The sequence below is a fragment of the Procambarus clarkii genome, chromosome 93 (assembly GCF_040958095.1).
Source record: "Procambarus clarkii isolate CNS0578487 chromosome 93, FALCON_Pclarkii_2.0, whole genome shotgun sequence".
Lineage (NCBI taxonomy): Eukaryota > Metazoa > Arthropoda > Malacostraca > Decapoda > Cambaridae > Procambarus > Procambarus clarkii.
In genome coordinates this window covers 9,508,130-9,522,937 of record NC_091242.1, presented here as the reverse complement: position 1 = coordinate 9,522,937, position 14,808 = coordinate 9,508,130, and the positions used below count along the sequence as shown (strand labels likewise).

The window sequence follows — 14,808 nt, the reverse complement described above, 5'->3', positions numbered from 1 at the left end:
TTTGGGGCTACCCTCACCCAACTTTCACACATGAAGCATGTTGGGTTGGGAATTGTCATAGGAGGACAGAAAGGAGAAGATGGAGAAGGGAGGAGAAGGGGGGGGGGGCAGGGAAAAAGAGATAAGAGAGGGGCAAAGATAGAGGCGAAAGAAACCCGGGTACAGCTGGGTTCATCCCTCTAGTCCACTATATATGTCACACACACACACACACACACATCTGCCCCCCAGAGCCCCTCTGCCTCTCATATCCCACTCCCTATTCCCGGGCACTTCTTACCTCACAACCACTTATTGGAGATAAGACTGCATCCATCTCTCACCTGCAGCACACACCGAGGGAGACAGGCAGGCAGATGAGTTATGTGAACTCTGGTAACAGAATTCCAAAGAAAAGTCTCAAGCTTTGATACACCAATGCTGATGAGGTATCCAATAAAGCAGAGGAAATAAAAGAAAAGGGTTTGTGAAGCAGATCCAGACATAATAGCAATAGTGGAAACTAAAATAAAACTTTAATCTCGGATGCAATCTTTCCAGGGGAATACCAAGTAATAAGGAAAGAAAGGACACAGAGACTGGGAGGGGGAGTGGCACTCCTCATCAATTGGAAATAGAAGTTTGAAGAACTAGAAAATCGGGGGACTAATGGAAACACAAGGCCTATACTTGGAATTTTGACAGCAGATCGGAAGAGGATTGTGATCTTAATAATCTACAATCCCCACCAAACAGAAGAAAGTCCAGACAGGAATATGATAAGAAGAACAAGACATGTATAGATGAACTGCAGAGGGCAGCAACAAGAGCACACAGAGTGAGAGCAAAACTGCTGGTCATGAGGGACCTAAAAAACCTAAATTTGGAAGACGGCTAATGTACTCCCGATATACAAGAAGGGGGATAGATATGCGGCACTGAACTTCAGGCCAGTGTCCCTAACTTGCCTACCATGTAAGTTGATGAAGAAAATTGTGCAAAAAAAGCCAGTGGGGACATCTGGAGCGAAGGAACTTTGTAACACAACATCAACATGGGTTCAGGGATGGCAAGTCTTGCCTCACAGTATTAACTGAATCTACGACCAGGCAACAAAATTCAGGCAAAAAAGAGAGGGGTTTTCACACACTCCCACGCTCTCACACTCCCACTCTTTCACACTTTCACGCTCTCACACTCCCACACTCTCACACTCTCTCCAACACACTTATTTCCATACTCAACCCTCTCACTCTCCCACACTCCAATCTCAATTCTACCATTCACTCTCTCACCCCCATACTCCACTCTTACTCCCACATTCCACACTCCCACACTCCACCCTCTCTCACTTCCACACTCAACTCTTACTCCCACACTCTACACTCACTTCCACACTCCGCTCTTCTCACTTTTACACTCCACTCTCTCTCTCTCACTCCTCTCTTTCCTATAGCTGGATGACACTCCTATACACTCTAAAGAGCTGTAGAACTATAGAGTGATGGTGTATACTGTATTTACTCTATATACACTATGGTGTATAGAGTTTATACTGATGATACTGAACCTTCACTTGGTCCAACGACCACAACAGTCAGCTCTGTGATCTACTTAGATAGTCGGAACGGGGGTTATCTTGAGATGATTTTGGGGCTTAGCGTCCCCGCGGCCCGGTCCTAGACCAGGCCTCCTTTTTGTTACACACCCCCAGGAAGCAGCCCTTAGCAGCTGTCTAACTCCCAGGTACCTATTTACTGCTAGGTAACAGGGGCATCAGGGTCACACCACACACCCGAGGGGGTCAAGACCGGGGGTCACACCCCACGCCCTTGCCTTTCTTACTGCCTGCTCCAGCACTGACCAGGAAGTTTATTGTTCTACCTCTGTAATCACTACAAATGTCATGTAACGTTATGAGTATGTTGATGTAAGTTACCCCTCTATCCCTCCAACACTCCCCCTCTATCCCTCCCACTCTCCCAGCTCCCACAGTCCCCCCCTCTATCCCTCCCACACTCCCAGCTCCCACAGTCCCTCTCTATCCTTCCCACTCTCCCAGCTCCCACAGTCCCTCTCTATCCTTCCCACTCTCCCAGCTCCCACAGTCCCCTACTATCCCTCCCACACTCCCAGCTCCCACAGTCCCCCCCTCTATCCCTCCCACACTCCCAGCTCCCACAGTCCCCCCTCTATCCCTCCCAGCTCCCACAGTCCCCCCTCTATCCCTCCCACACTCCCAGCTCCCACAGTCCCCCCCTCTATCCCTCCCAGCTCCCACAGTCCCCCCCTCTATCCCTCCCACACTCCCAGCTCCCACAGTCCCCCCCTCTATCCCTCCCACACTCCCAGCTCCCACAGTCCCCCCTCTATCCCTCCCACACTCCCAGCTCCCACAGTCCCCCCTCTATCCCTCCCACACTCCCAGCTCCCACAGTCCCCCCTCTATCCCTCCCACACTCCCAGCTCCCACAGTCCCCCCCTCTATCCCTCCCACACTCCCAGCTCCCACAGTCCCCCCTCTATCCCTCCCACACTCCCAGCTCCCACAGTCCCCCCTCTATCCCTCCCACACTCCCAGCTCCCACAGTCCCCCCTCTATCCCTCCCACACTCCCAGCTCCGCCCACTCAGTCTACCTTCAAGCAGAAATTTGATGACCCGACAAGAGGAGAAAATGAAGTCATTAAGGCTGGGGATTACATTTTGCACACCATCACAGACTCGTATTACATTCCTATTCCCGCACCAGCAAAACCTGTTCTAGACACGTGATCTTACGTTCGTCAGTAAGGGTCGTAATACACCTTTAAATATAATCTTACCTTAATGAGTTGGGTCTTATGGCACCTGGTAATATAGTCTTACGTTGCAATGTAATCACAATGGCGAGATATATAATTGAAAATCATTTTGAGGCAATAGAGGGACTCGAACCCGCGTTCTGGTGATTCCCAGACACCTACATTAACCGTCTCGGCCACGATGATACACCAGCCGACTAACCCAGAACTCTGCTGAGTGCTCTGAGAGGTTCTCTGGGATAAATACTCATTGACTCGTTCAAAGCACTCACACTCATATATTCCAGCCCATCCTCTTATTATTGTCATACTTATAGTAACGATGACGACCATAGGATATATACCCACGTACAACGAAATTAGGAAGTAGAAATCGGTACTATTGAGATGGACATTATTCACTCGCTCAACTAACTCAGGTTCCCTACTTGAATGTTGCTATAGTGAAGGACAAAAATACTGGCAGAATTAAAGCAATTTAAAATATATTTATTTGGCTATACGTTAAATTTCCAGCGAGGTACGAGGCACTGATTTAGTGTTCGTAAAGTGCTCGTACAAGGCATCTCAGTGCCATCTGTTGGTCAGATGGAGCACTACATGATCCGTCACGGTAAGAGTCTTTACCAACAGCTATATTCACCTAGTTGTATTCACCAAGTTGTATTCACCAAGTTGTATTCACCTAGTTGTGTTTGCGGGAGTTGAGCTTTGCTCTTTCGGCCCGCCTCACAACTGTTTGCTAACTACTTTTTTTCCTCCACAACCCATACACACACACACCCCAGGAAGCATTCCGTAACAACTGACTAACTCCCAGGTACCTATTTACTGCTAGGTAACAGGGGTATTCAGGGTGAAAGAAACTTTGCCCATTTGTTTCTGCCTGGTGCGGGAATCGAATCCGCGCCACAGAATTACGAGTCCTGCGCCCTATCCACCAGGCTACCAGGCCCCAGATCGTATCGAGGTTATCTTGAGATGATTTCGGGGCTTAACGTCCCCGCGGCCCGGTCCTCGACCAGGCCTCCTTTTTGTTACACACCCCCAGGAAGCAGCCCGTAGCAGCTGTCTAACTCCTAGGTACCTATTTACTGCTAGGTGAACAGGACATTAGGGTGAAAGAAACTGCCCATTTGTTTCCGCCTCCACCGAGGATCGAACCCGAAACCCTAGGACTACGAATCCCGAGCCTGGGTCAGAGACACGGGAGACGCGTGTCGCCTCACACCAAACACCGGCCACAAAGGTAAACACATATTAAGTGCAATTTAATGGAGTCTTTCGACATTATTTAGCAGCTTGTAAACTTGTATTTACCTTAATTCTTTCTTTTTTGGGAAAAAGATGTTAAGCATCTAATTGATTAGTAATATATTGTAGTACAGTACCCCAGAGGGGACCTACTAAATGGGTAACAGCTTCTCCCCCGTATCAACCTACCCTGGCTTTGCGCCCTGGAGCGGCCACTCCAGACCGACAACCAGAGTTCAACTCCATAGTCTCCAGAGACTGGTGGATGCCTACTAATAGATGTAGTCTAAGCAAATGTAGCCGCTGCTATCCTTACTACTTGCAGTAGTCTTAATACTACAACAACGGTCATCAGTGCTCTCGCCACGATTGTTCTACCACTCAACCCGTTCTCGCAAATTCGTAAAGTCAATATTGACTTATTAAATATGTGCATAGGTGACATACTTAACATAATAGATACCCTTAAAAAGATTCATAGAAAACACCGACCTTACCTAACCTACTTAGTATGTTAAGATAAGCATCTTATTGCTTCGTAATTATAATTATTACCTAACCTATAATAGGTATAGGTTAAGTAATAATTGTAATTACGAAGCAATAAGATGCTTATCTTAAGATACTAACAAGGTTAGGTAAGGTTGGTGTTTTCTATTAATCTTTTTAAGGGTATCTATTATGTTTAGTATATCACCTATGCACGTAGTTAATAAGTCAATATTGACTTTACGAATTTGCGAGAACGGGTTGACCACTACTGCTACTGCTACTTGACAACCCTCTGCATCGGCAGAGGGTTGTCAGCAGACTGCAGACTGCATATTTCTGCACTGCCAAAAAGCCTTTGATACAGTACCGCACATGAGACTCAAACTTGATAGCCAGGCAGGAGTAAGCAGAAGGGCCCTAGCATGGGTAAGGGAACTAGCTAACAGGAAGGAGCCAGAGCGTTACGGTAAGGGGCGAGAAGTCGGACTAGCGAACAGTAGCGAGTGGAGTACCTCAAAGAACGATGTTGGGACCAATTCTATTTCTAATGTATGTTAATGACATGTTTACAGGAGCAGAGTCCTATATGTTGATGTTCGTGAATAACGTAAAATTAATGAGAAGAATTGTATTCACCTAGTTGTGCTTGCGGGGGTTGAGCTCTGCTCTTTCGGCCCGCCTCTCAACTGTCAATCCACTGTCACTACCAACATTTTTTTTACACACACATACACACACACCGTCCCACCGTCTCCTCCCTGTCCTGTCCCACCGTCACCTCCCTGTCCTGTCCCACCGTCACCTCCCTGTCCTGTCCCACCGTCACCTCCCTGTCCTGTCCCACCGTCACCTCCCTGTCCTGTCCCACCGTCACCTCCCTGTCCTGTCCCACCGTCACCTCCCTGTCCTGTCCCACCGTCACCTCCCTGTCCTGTCCCACCGTCTCCTCCCTGTCCTGTCCCACCGTCTCCTCCCTGTCCTGTCCCACCGTCACCTCCCTGTCCTGTCCCACCGTCTCCCCTCTGTCCTGTCCCACCGTCTCCTCCCGGTCCTGTCCCACCGTCTCCTCCCTGTCCTGTCCCACCATCTCCCTGACCTGTCCCCCCGTCACCTCCTTGTCCTGTCCCATCGTCTCCTCCCTGTCCTGTCCCATCGTCTCCTCCCTGTCCTGTCCCACCGTCTCCTCCCTGTCCTGTCCCACCGTCTCCTCCCTGTCCTGTCCCACCGTCACCTCCCTGTCCTGTCCCACCGTCTCCTCCCTGTCCTGTCCCACCGTCTCCTCCCTGTCCTGTCCCACCGTCACCCCTCTGTCCTGTCCCACCGTCTCCTCCCTGTCCTGTCCCACCATCACCTCCCTGTCCTGTCCCACCGTCTCCTCCCTGTCTTGTCCCTCCGTCACCTCCCTGTCCTGTCCCACCATCTCCCTGACCTGTCCCCCCGTCACCTCCTTGTCCTGTCCCACCGTCTCCTCCCTGTCCTGTCCCACCACCCCTGGTGTCCCTGGGGGAGGTGGTGGTGGGGGACGAGTCTTGGGACCACTGAGGGCGGCCTGTTATTGCCAGACTTGAGGCGAGAATGTTGGAAATTGTCAAGACGAGATCAATGTGTGAGAGATAAGCAGGTCACTGACCCACGGATATGTGAGGTCACTGACCCACGGATATGTGAGGTCACTGACCCACGGATATGTAAGGTCACTGACCCACGGATATGTGAGGTCACTGACCCACGGATATGTAAGGTCACTGACCCACGGATATGTGAGGTCACTGACCCACGGATATCTGAGGTCACTGACCCACGGATATGTGAGGTCACTGACCCGCGGATATGTGAGGTCACTGACCCACGGATATGTGAGGTCACTGACCCACGGATATGTGAGGTCACTGACCCACGGATATGTGAGGTCACTGACCCACGGATATGTGAGGTCACTGACCCACGGATATGTGAGGTCACTGACCCACGGATATGTGAGGTCACTGACCCACGGATATGTGAAGTCACTGACCCACGGATATGTGAGGTCACTGACCCACGGATATGTGAGGTCACTGACCCGCGGATATGTGAGGTCACTGACCCACGGATATGTGAGGTCACTGACCCACGGATATGTGAGGTCACTGACCCACGGATATGTGAGGTCACTGACCCACGGATATGTGAGGTCACTGACCCACGGATATGTGAGGTCACTGACCCACGGATATGTGAGGTCACTGACCCGCGGATATGTGAGGTCACTGACCCACGGATATGTGAGGTCACTGACCCACGGATATGTAAGGTCACTGACCCGCGGATATGTGAGGTCACTGACCCACGGATATGTAAGGTCACTGACCCACGGATATGTGAGGTCACTGACCCACGGATATGTGAGGTCACTGACCCACGGATATGTGAGGTCACTGACCCACGGATATGTAAGGTCACTGACCCACGGATATGTGAGGTCACTGACCCACGGATATGTAAGGTCACTGACCCGCAGATATGTGTGGTCATTGACCTGGGGATATGTGAGGTCACTGACCCACGGATATGTAAGGTCACTGACCCACGGATATGTGAGGTCACTGACCCACGGATATGTAAGGTCACTGACCCGCAGATATGTGAGGTCACTGACCTGGGGATATGTGTGGTGTGGTTACACGCAGTCTGCAGTCAATTGAAGCTGGCACTCTAGCTCCTCAAAGTACCTGAGGCAGGCACTTCTTATGTCATTTCCAGGTCAGTGTGTTCAATCTGTCCCAACCAGAAGAATGGAACAACATTACCACGACACAGTAAGTGAGACCAGAAGAACAAGTGAGTGAATGTGTACACATAGAAATTACAATAGCCTGATGCATCAAATGAACAAATCCACAAGGGCCTTTTCAGAGTGCTTTGCTGGCAGGCTGTTGGACCACTGATCTGAATGGTAAATGTTTAACGACTTGGTCCAACAGCCCGCCAGCAAAGCACTGTTTGTCAAACACGGATCCTGTTCTTCAAGATTCCCCCCCCCCCCCCCAATAAACTGTGAGACATAGTGAGTCCCAGTCCCACGAGTCATACGGTGAGTCCCACGGGTTCAACTGTGAGTCCCACGAGTTCAACTGTGAGTCCTGCGAGTTATACAGTGAGTCCCACGAGTTCAACTGTGAGTCCTGCGAGTTATACAGTGAGTCCCGCGAGTTATACGGTGAGTCCGACGAGTTCAACTGTGAGTCCTGCGAGTTATACAGTGAGTCCCAAGAGTTATATTTACCCGGGGTGAGGCGAGGCGTGGTCAGCATACCCCGTGCAGGGCATGACATACCTGTGGGGGGGGGGAAAGGCAGGCGCGCGTGACCCCCCTCGTGCGCCTCAGCACGGGGGGGCGGCGCCAACATTTCCAATAAGTAAGACGCCTAACATACTGAAAACCAATGGTGGAAGTGGTGTGGTGGGTGGTGTTGACAGCTGTTGTGTTGCCTCTTGTGTTACTGCCCCCCCCCCCTACCCCGCGGCTCACCTTGTGGGTTTCTTGCGACGGTTCCGAGGATCAACGTCCCAGCGGCCCGGTCTCTGACCAGGATCTTTGGTTGGTTGTCTGCTCAATCAGGCTGTTGGGCTGATTGTCCCACAGCATAGTTAATGGTAAACTGTGCACCCCTAATGGTGCACAGTATCCCCCATGGAGTGCTGCCTATCCCCGGACATACTGTATACCATCGGTGCACAGCAGGCGAAGTATACTGTGCTATACCTCCTCCAGAAACACAGTGCTAATGATACACTTCGAACTATACCATGCACCCCCCCCCCCCTCCCTCTGGAGCACAGCGACTACGATGATCTGGGAGGGAGGTCGGTCAGACGGAGGGAATGACTGACAACGCCAACCAACCCTAGCACCGGAGACTCATATAAGTACAAGACCATCCGCAGCAAAAACTACACCAGCAAAAGCCAGAATTTGTGAACCTAAATAAAGAGGCATTTAGGTCGTTATTCACCGCCAACGTGGGTACGCCGCCCCGTCGTGGAACCCCATCTAAAAAACAATGAAGGAAGCTTTAATAGGTTCAGAGGTGTGCAACAAGGCTGATTGTCTCCCTCATGGAGAGAGAGAGAGAGAGAGAGAGAGAGAGAGAGAGAGAGAGAGAGAGAGAGAGAGAGAGAGAGAGAGAGAGAGAGTGAGAGTGAGAGTGAGAGAGAGAGAGAGAGAGAGAGAGAGAGAGAGAGAGAGAGAGAGAGAGAGAGAGAGAGTGAGAGAGAGTGAGAGAGAGAGAGAGAGAGAGAGAGAGAGAGAGAGAGAGAGAGAGAGAGAGAGAGAGAGAGAGAGAGAGAGAGAGAGAGAGAGAGAGAGAGAGATGCGTCACAGAAATGTAAGAAAGTTTTCATACAACGTACGAATTGTGGGAAAATGGAATGAACAAAAGGAGGGAAATTGGTCAGGGAAATATGCATTAAGGTCTGGATTTACTGCATTTGACAACAGGCTGATGAAAGAGCGGGATCCAGGAGCTAATGCTCGGACCTGCTGGCACAAATATGTATCGGACTGGAGAAATGTCACAAGTGGAGTGCCACAGGGTTCAGTTCTTGCACCAGTGATGTTTATTGTCTACATAAATGATCTACCAGTTGGTATACAGAATTATATGAACATGTTTGCTGATGATGCTAAGATAATAGGAAGGATAAGAAACTTAGATGATTGTCATGCCCTTCAAGATGACCTGGACAAAATAAGTATATAGAGCACCACTTGGCAAATGGAATTTAATGTTAATAAATGCCATGTTATGGAATGTAGAATAGGAGAACATAGACCCCACACAACCTATATATTATGTGAGAAATCTTTAAAGAATTCTGATAAAGAAAGAGATCTAGGGGTGGTTCTAGATAGAAAACTATCACCTGAGGACCACATAAAGAATATTGTGCAAGGAGCCTATGCCACGCTTTCTAACTTCAGAATTGCTTTTAAATACTTGGATGGCGATATACTAAAGAAATTGTTCACGACTTTTGTTAGGCCAAAGCTAGAATATGCAGCGGTTGTGTGGTGCCCATATCTTAAGAAGCACATCAACAAACTGGAAAAGGTGCAAAGACATGCTACTAAGTGGCTCCCAGAACTGAAGGGCAAGAGCTAAGAGGAGAGGTTAGAGGCATTAAATATGCCAAAACTGGAAGACAGAAGAAAAAGAGGTGACATGATCACTACATACAAAATAGTAACAGGAATTGATAAAATCGATAGGGAAGATTTCCTGAGACCTGGAACTTTAAGAACAAGAGGTCATAGATATAAACTAACTAAACACAGATGCCGAAGAAATATAAGAAAATTCATTTTCGCAAACAGAGTGGTAGACGGGTGGAACAAGTTAGGGGAGAAGGTGGTGGAGGCCAAGACCGTCAGTAGTTTCAAAGCGTTATATGACAAAGAGTGCTGGGAAGACGGGACACCACGAGCGTAGTTCTCATCCTGTAACTACACTTAGGTAATTACACTCACACACACACACACACACACACAGTTGGGGGTACTCACCACGTCAATGATCTGGGTGAGGGCGAGGCCGAAGGTGATGTTGAGGGCCATGGAGGCCTTGAAGGAGGGCCTCACTGACTTGTCGTAGTTACTCATGAGGTACCGTGTGAGGCGGTACTCAGCCTCGTCCGCCCCGCCTCGCCACGCTGCCAGGGACACGGAGAGGTCATCAGTCACAAGCTCAAGTACAAGTTAACAAGCTCAAGTACAAAAAGCAATGTGCTGCTACCCTATTCTATACCAAGGATTGCATTATATACATAAAAAACATGTTATGAATTCCCTCAATATCCCCATCTCACAGGATGGTTACTGATACATGGCATCAGGAGACAACGTGTGATGGGAGTCCAGTCTAATAGTCTACACCAGCACACTCTACGGAGAGCAGAAGACCATCCTTCAATATTCATGTGTGCATGAAGTAGTTACAAAGCTCAAAGTATTTAACGTCATTTGGTCGACAATCCCTGATAACCACACACACACACACACACACACACACACACACACACACACACACACAGTATTGGAGAGCGTGTCGCAGCTCTTGTTAACATAGTTTACAATAGAAACGTTGACCGTTGGAGGGTTCATTACCTGCAGCCACCTGCCCTAAGCACTGATATCCCCAGTGGCTAATTCTAACCATTACAATGTCTTATCATCTAGTGGATGTTTTGTGTCGCCCGTACACATAGTTCTCGGCTCTTACCGTATCCTAACTCTCATTCTTGTCAACACAGACTGAAACTCCTGGGTGTATATTAAGTTCAGGATTATCACAATTAGCTTTAGCTTACTTGTCCTTATCATGCAGGTGAGGGAGGGGTGAGGTGGTGGGGCAGTGAGGGAGGGGTGAGGTGGTGGGGCAGTGAGGGAGGGGTGAGGTGGTGGGGCAGGGAGAGAGGGGTGAGATGGTGGGACAGTGAGGGAGGGGTGAGGTGGTGGGGCAGTGAGGGAGGGGTGAGGTGGTGGGGCAGTGAGGGAGGGGTGAGGTGGTGGGGCAGTGAGGGAGGGGTGAGGTGGTGGGGCAGTGAGGGAGGGGTGAGGTGGTGGGGCAGTGAGGGAGGGGTGAGGTGGTGGGGCAGGGAGAGAGGGGTGAGATGGTGGGACAGTGAGGGAGGGGTGAGGTGGTGGGGTAGGGAGAGAGGGGTGAGGTGGTGGGGCAGGGAGAGAGGGGTGAGGTGGTGGGGCAGTAAGGTGGGGCAGTAAGTGTGGGATGGGAGAAAATAAACAAAATTAAATCAAAAGCCAAAATGTTTACTCTGTTCCAGGATTGTCTTGAAGTAAGTCACCAGACCGTGATAACAGGACAACGCGTCTTCAACAAGAAGCAGCGGCCAAGACACACCCAAAACTATCAAGTTTCATCAGACTTAAGCCTAACAATGTGAAGAATGGTGGCTAGATTTATTCAGCTCCAACCATCTCTCCAGATCTGTCCTCTAATACTTGTGAAGGCAAACTACCTGAAGATACTGTACTTTCTGGAGAATAACGGCAGCCACGAAACAAAACATCGCCATCATTTGCAATGTTGCTGAAGACTTGGGCAATAATATCACGGTCAGGAATTCTGAGAAATTTGAAAGAAAATTTGTAAACTGCCCCAAATTAAATGTCATCTGCTAAGACGCAACAAACTGACCAAGTCATCATGCAGCCCGTACCATCCTAAGATTCCCCAACGTCAAGACATTGTCTTACTATAGTGCCCTTAACCTTAGCTACCAGAGGACCCAAAACAGAAAACGGGACAGTACGTCATTTTCGCGAGCCACTCCCATTTTCTAGTACAATTTTTGGCCTTAGGTCAAAGGCCAAAAACGTCAAAATGCGACGTTTAAATGTGACGTAATAGAACGTCAAAATGCGACGTTCTATTACGAGGCCGGGTTGCGTCATGAGTGAGCCGCAGCCTACTAATAAACAGTTCAGGTTTCCAAAAGCTGCAAATAAACGTAGTTTCTCACTGACAATGATATATAGGAAACTTAACAACGTTGAACATTGTCTTACACGGCTTTGTTATTCCGGAAGCATATATATATATACTCATATGCAACTGAAAACTCCACACCCCATTCAGGCTTGTTCGCATATACTTATATATATATATATATATATATATATATATATATATATATATATATATATATATATATATATATATATACATTCAGTTCATTTAGAGTGTGAGAAAAAGTCGTCTCTGTGATGACGGACTAATACAACTACTGGTAGGGAGAGGCAGTGTCCCCTGTGCGAGGTGAAGAAGAGCATTGGTGTAACGTTTCAGAACGTTTAACAAGCATCACTCTGTATTTAGCTGAATGTTTAATGTAGTACTCAGATTACCGGATGTTGTATCTCAATATATCACAAGTGACCTATCATACCAATACTGCCAATATGTTATATTTCACTATGATAATCATGTTGCCATTCGCGTGCCCAACACCACCTATCAGGAGGCAAATCGGATTAGCAGGAATACAGAGATTAACTAAACACAACTTGGCGTAAATCTATATATTTAAAATATGTACACAATATTTCACAATATGTACACCAGCACACAACATCACTATAAGTCACCAACCGACATCCACCCCAGCATCCGGTGGTCACATCCTAAATCCTAATTACCCAATCTCCTGTCCCCAGAGACCTTCCTTGACTCTCTCATATTACCAGCCAATGTTAGTCACTCATATACTCACACATGGTACTCATGACCCAGGTATTACTGTGACACAGTCAACACCCCAGGTCTCACAGTCACCACCCAGGTCTCACAGTTACCACCCAGGTCTCACAGTCAACACCCAGGCCTCACAGTCAACACCCAGGCCTCACAGTCAACACCCAGGTCTCACAGTCAACACCCAGGCCTCACAGTCAACACCCAGGACTCACAGTCACCACCCAGGTCTCACAGTCAACACCCAGGTCTCACAGTCAACACCCAGGACTCACAGTCACCACCCAGGTCTCACAGTCAACACCCAGGCCTCACAGTCAACACCCAGGCCTCACAGTCAACACCCAGGCCTCACAGTCAACACCCAGGACTCACAGTCACCACCCAGGTCTCACAGTCAACACCCAGGTCTCACAGTCAACACCCAGGCCTCACAGTCAACACCCAGGTCTCACAGTCAACACCCAGGCCTCACAGTCAACACCCAGGCCTCACAGTCAACACCCAGGTCTCACAGTCAACACCCAGGCCTCACAGTCAACACCCAGGACTCACAGTCACCACCCAGGTCTCACAGTCAACACCCAGGTCTCACAGTCAACACCCAGGTCTCACAGTCAACACCCAGGTCTCACAGTCAACACCCAGGCCTCACAGTCAACACCCAGGCCTCACAGTCAACACCCAGGCCTCACAGTCAACACCCAGGCCTCACAGTCAACACCCAGGTCTCACAGTCAACACCCAGGTCTCACAGTCAACACCCAGGTCTCACAGTCAATAACCAGGCTATAGCAACTGTCATTAACCAGGCTATAGCAACTGTCATTAACCAGACTATACCCACAGTCAATAACCAAGCTATAGCCACAGTCAATAACCAAGCTATAGCCACAGTCAATAACCAAGCTATAGCCACAGTCAATAACCAAGCTATAGCCACAGTCAATAACCAAGCTATAGCCACAGTTAATAACCAGACTATACCCACAGTCAATAACCAAGCAATAACCACGCAGAGCAACAACATAATGTCAGCTTCACCCCCTGACATCAATCACCACACACGATAAACCTCAAATCCAATAACAGACCAATCAAGTCATGGAACAGTTAGACGGATCAAGGTCCAGAGGTCACCCTTCCGCTTCCTGCACAGTGTTCATCATACTGAGGTCCCTGTAGGTCAGTGTTGCCTGCACAGTGTTCATCATACTGAGGCCCCTGTAGGTCAGTGTTGCCTGCACAGTGTTCATCATACTGAGGCCCCTGTAGGCCAGTGTTGCCTGCACAGTGTTCATCATACTGAGGCCCCTGTAGGTCAGTGTTGCCTGCACAGTGTTCATCATACTGAGGTCCCTGTAGGTCAGTGTTGCCTGCACAGTGTTCATCATACTGAGGCTCCTGTAGGTCAGTGTTGCCTGCACAGTGTTCATCATACTGAGGTCCCTGTAGGTCAGTGTTGCCTGCACAGTGTTCATCATACTGAGGTCCCTGTAGGTCAGTGTTGCCTGCACAGTGTTCATCATACTGAGGCTCCTGTAGGTCAGTGTTGCCTGCACAGTGTTCATCATACTGAGGTCTGTGTAGCGTTGCAAATGCTAGATATGGGATGTGGTCGTGGCGGAGAGAGGTGATGGTGAGAGTGAGGTGATGGTGAGAGTGAGGTGGTGGTGAGAGTGAGGTGATGGTGAGAGTGAGGTGATGGTGAGAGTGAGGTGATGGTGAGAGTGAGGTGATGGTGAGAGTGAGGTGATGGTGAGAGTGAGGTGATGGTGAGAGTGAGGTGATAGTGAGAGTGAGGTGATGGTGAGAGTGAGGTGATGGTGAGGTGGTGGTGAGAGTGAGTTGATGGTGAGAGTGAGGTGATGGTGAGATGGTGGTGAGAGTGAGGTGATGGTGAGTGAGGTGATGGTGAGAGTGAGGTGGTGAGAGTGAGGTGATGGTGAGAGTGAGGTGATAGTGAGAGTGAGATGATGGTGAGTGAGGTGATGGTGAGAGTGGGGTGATGGTGAGAGTGAGGTGGTG

General features: G+C 49.1%; 1 protein-coding gene across 2 annotated transcripts in view; it reads right to left on the bottom strand.

Moving 5' to 3' along the window:
• LOC123746823 (neuronal acetylcholine receptor subunit alpha-10) overlaps window positions 1-14,808 on the bottom strand; it is a 288,958-nt gene that overhangs the window by 107,147 nt on the left and 167,003 nt on the right. For both annotated transcript variants that reach the window (XM_069319638.1, XM_069319639.1), the window contains exon 3: window positions 10,074-10,219. In XM_069319638.1, the coding sequence (XP_069175739.1) occupies window positions 10,074-10,219 (146 nt within the window). The remainder of the gene's footprint in view (window positions 1-10,073; window positions 10,220-14,808) is intronic.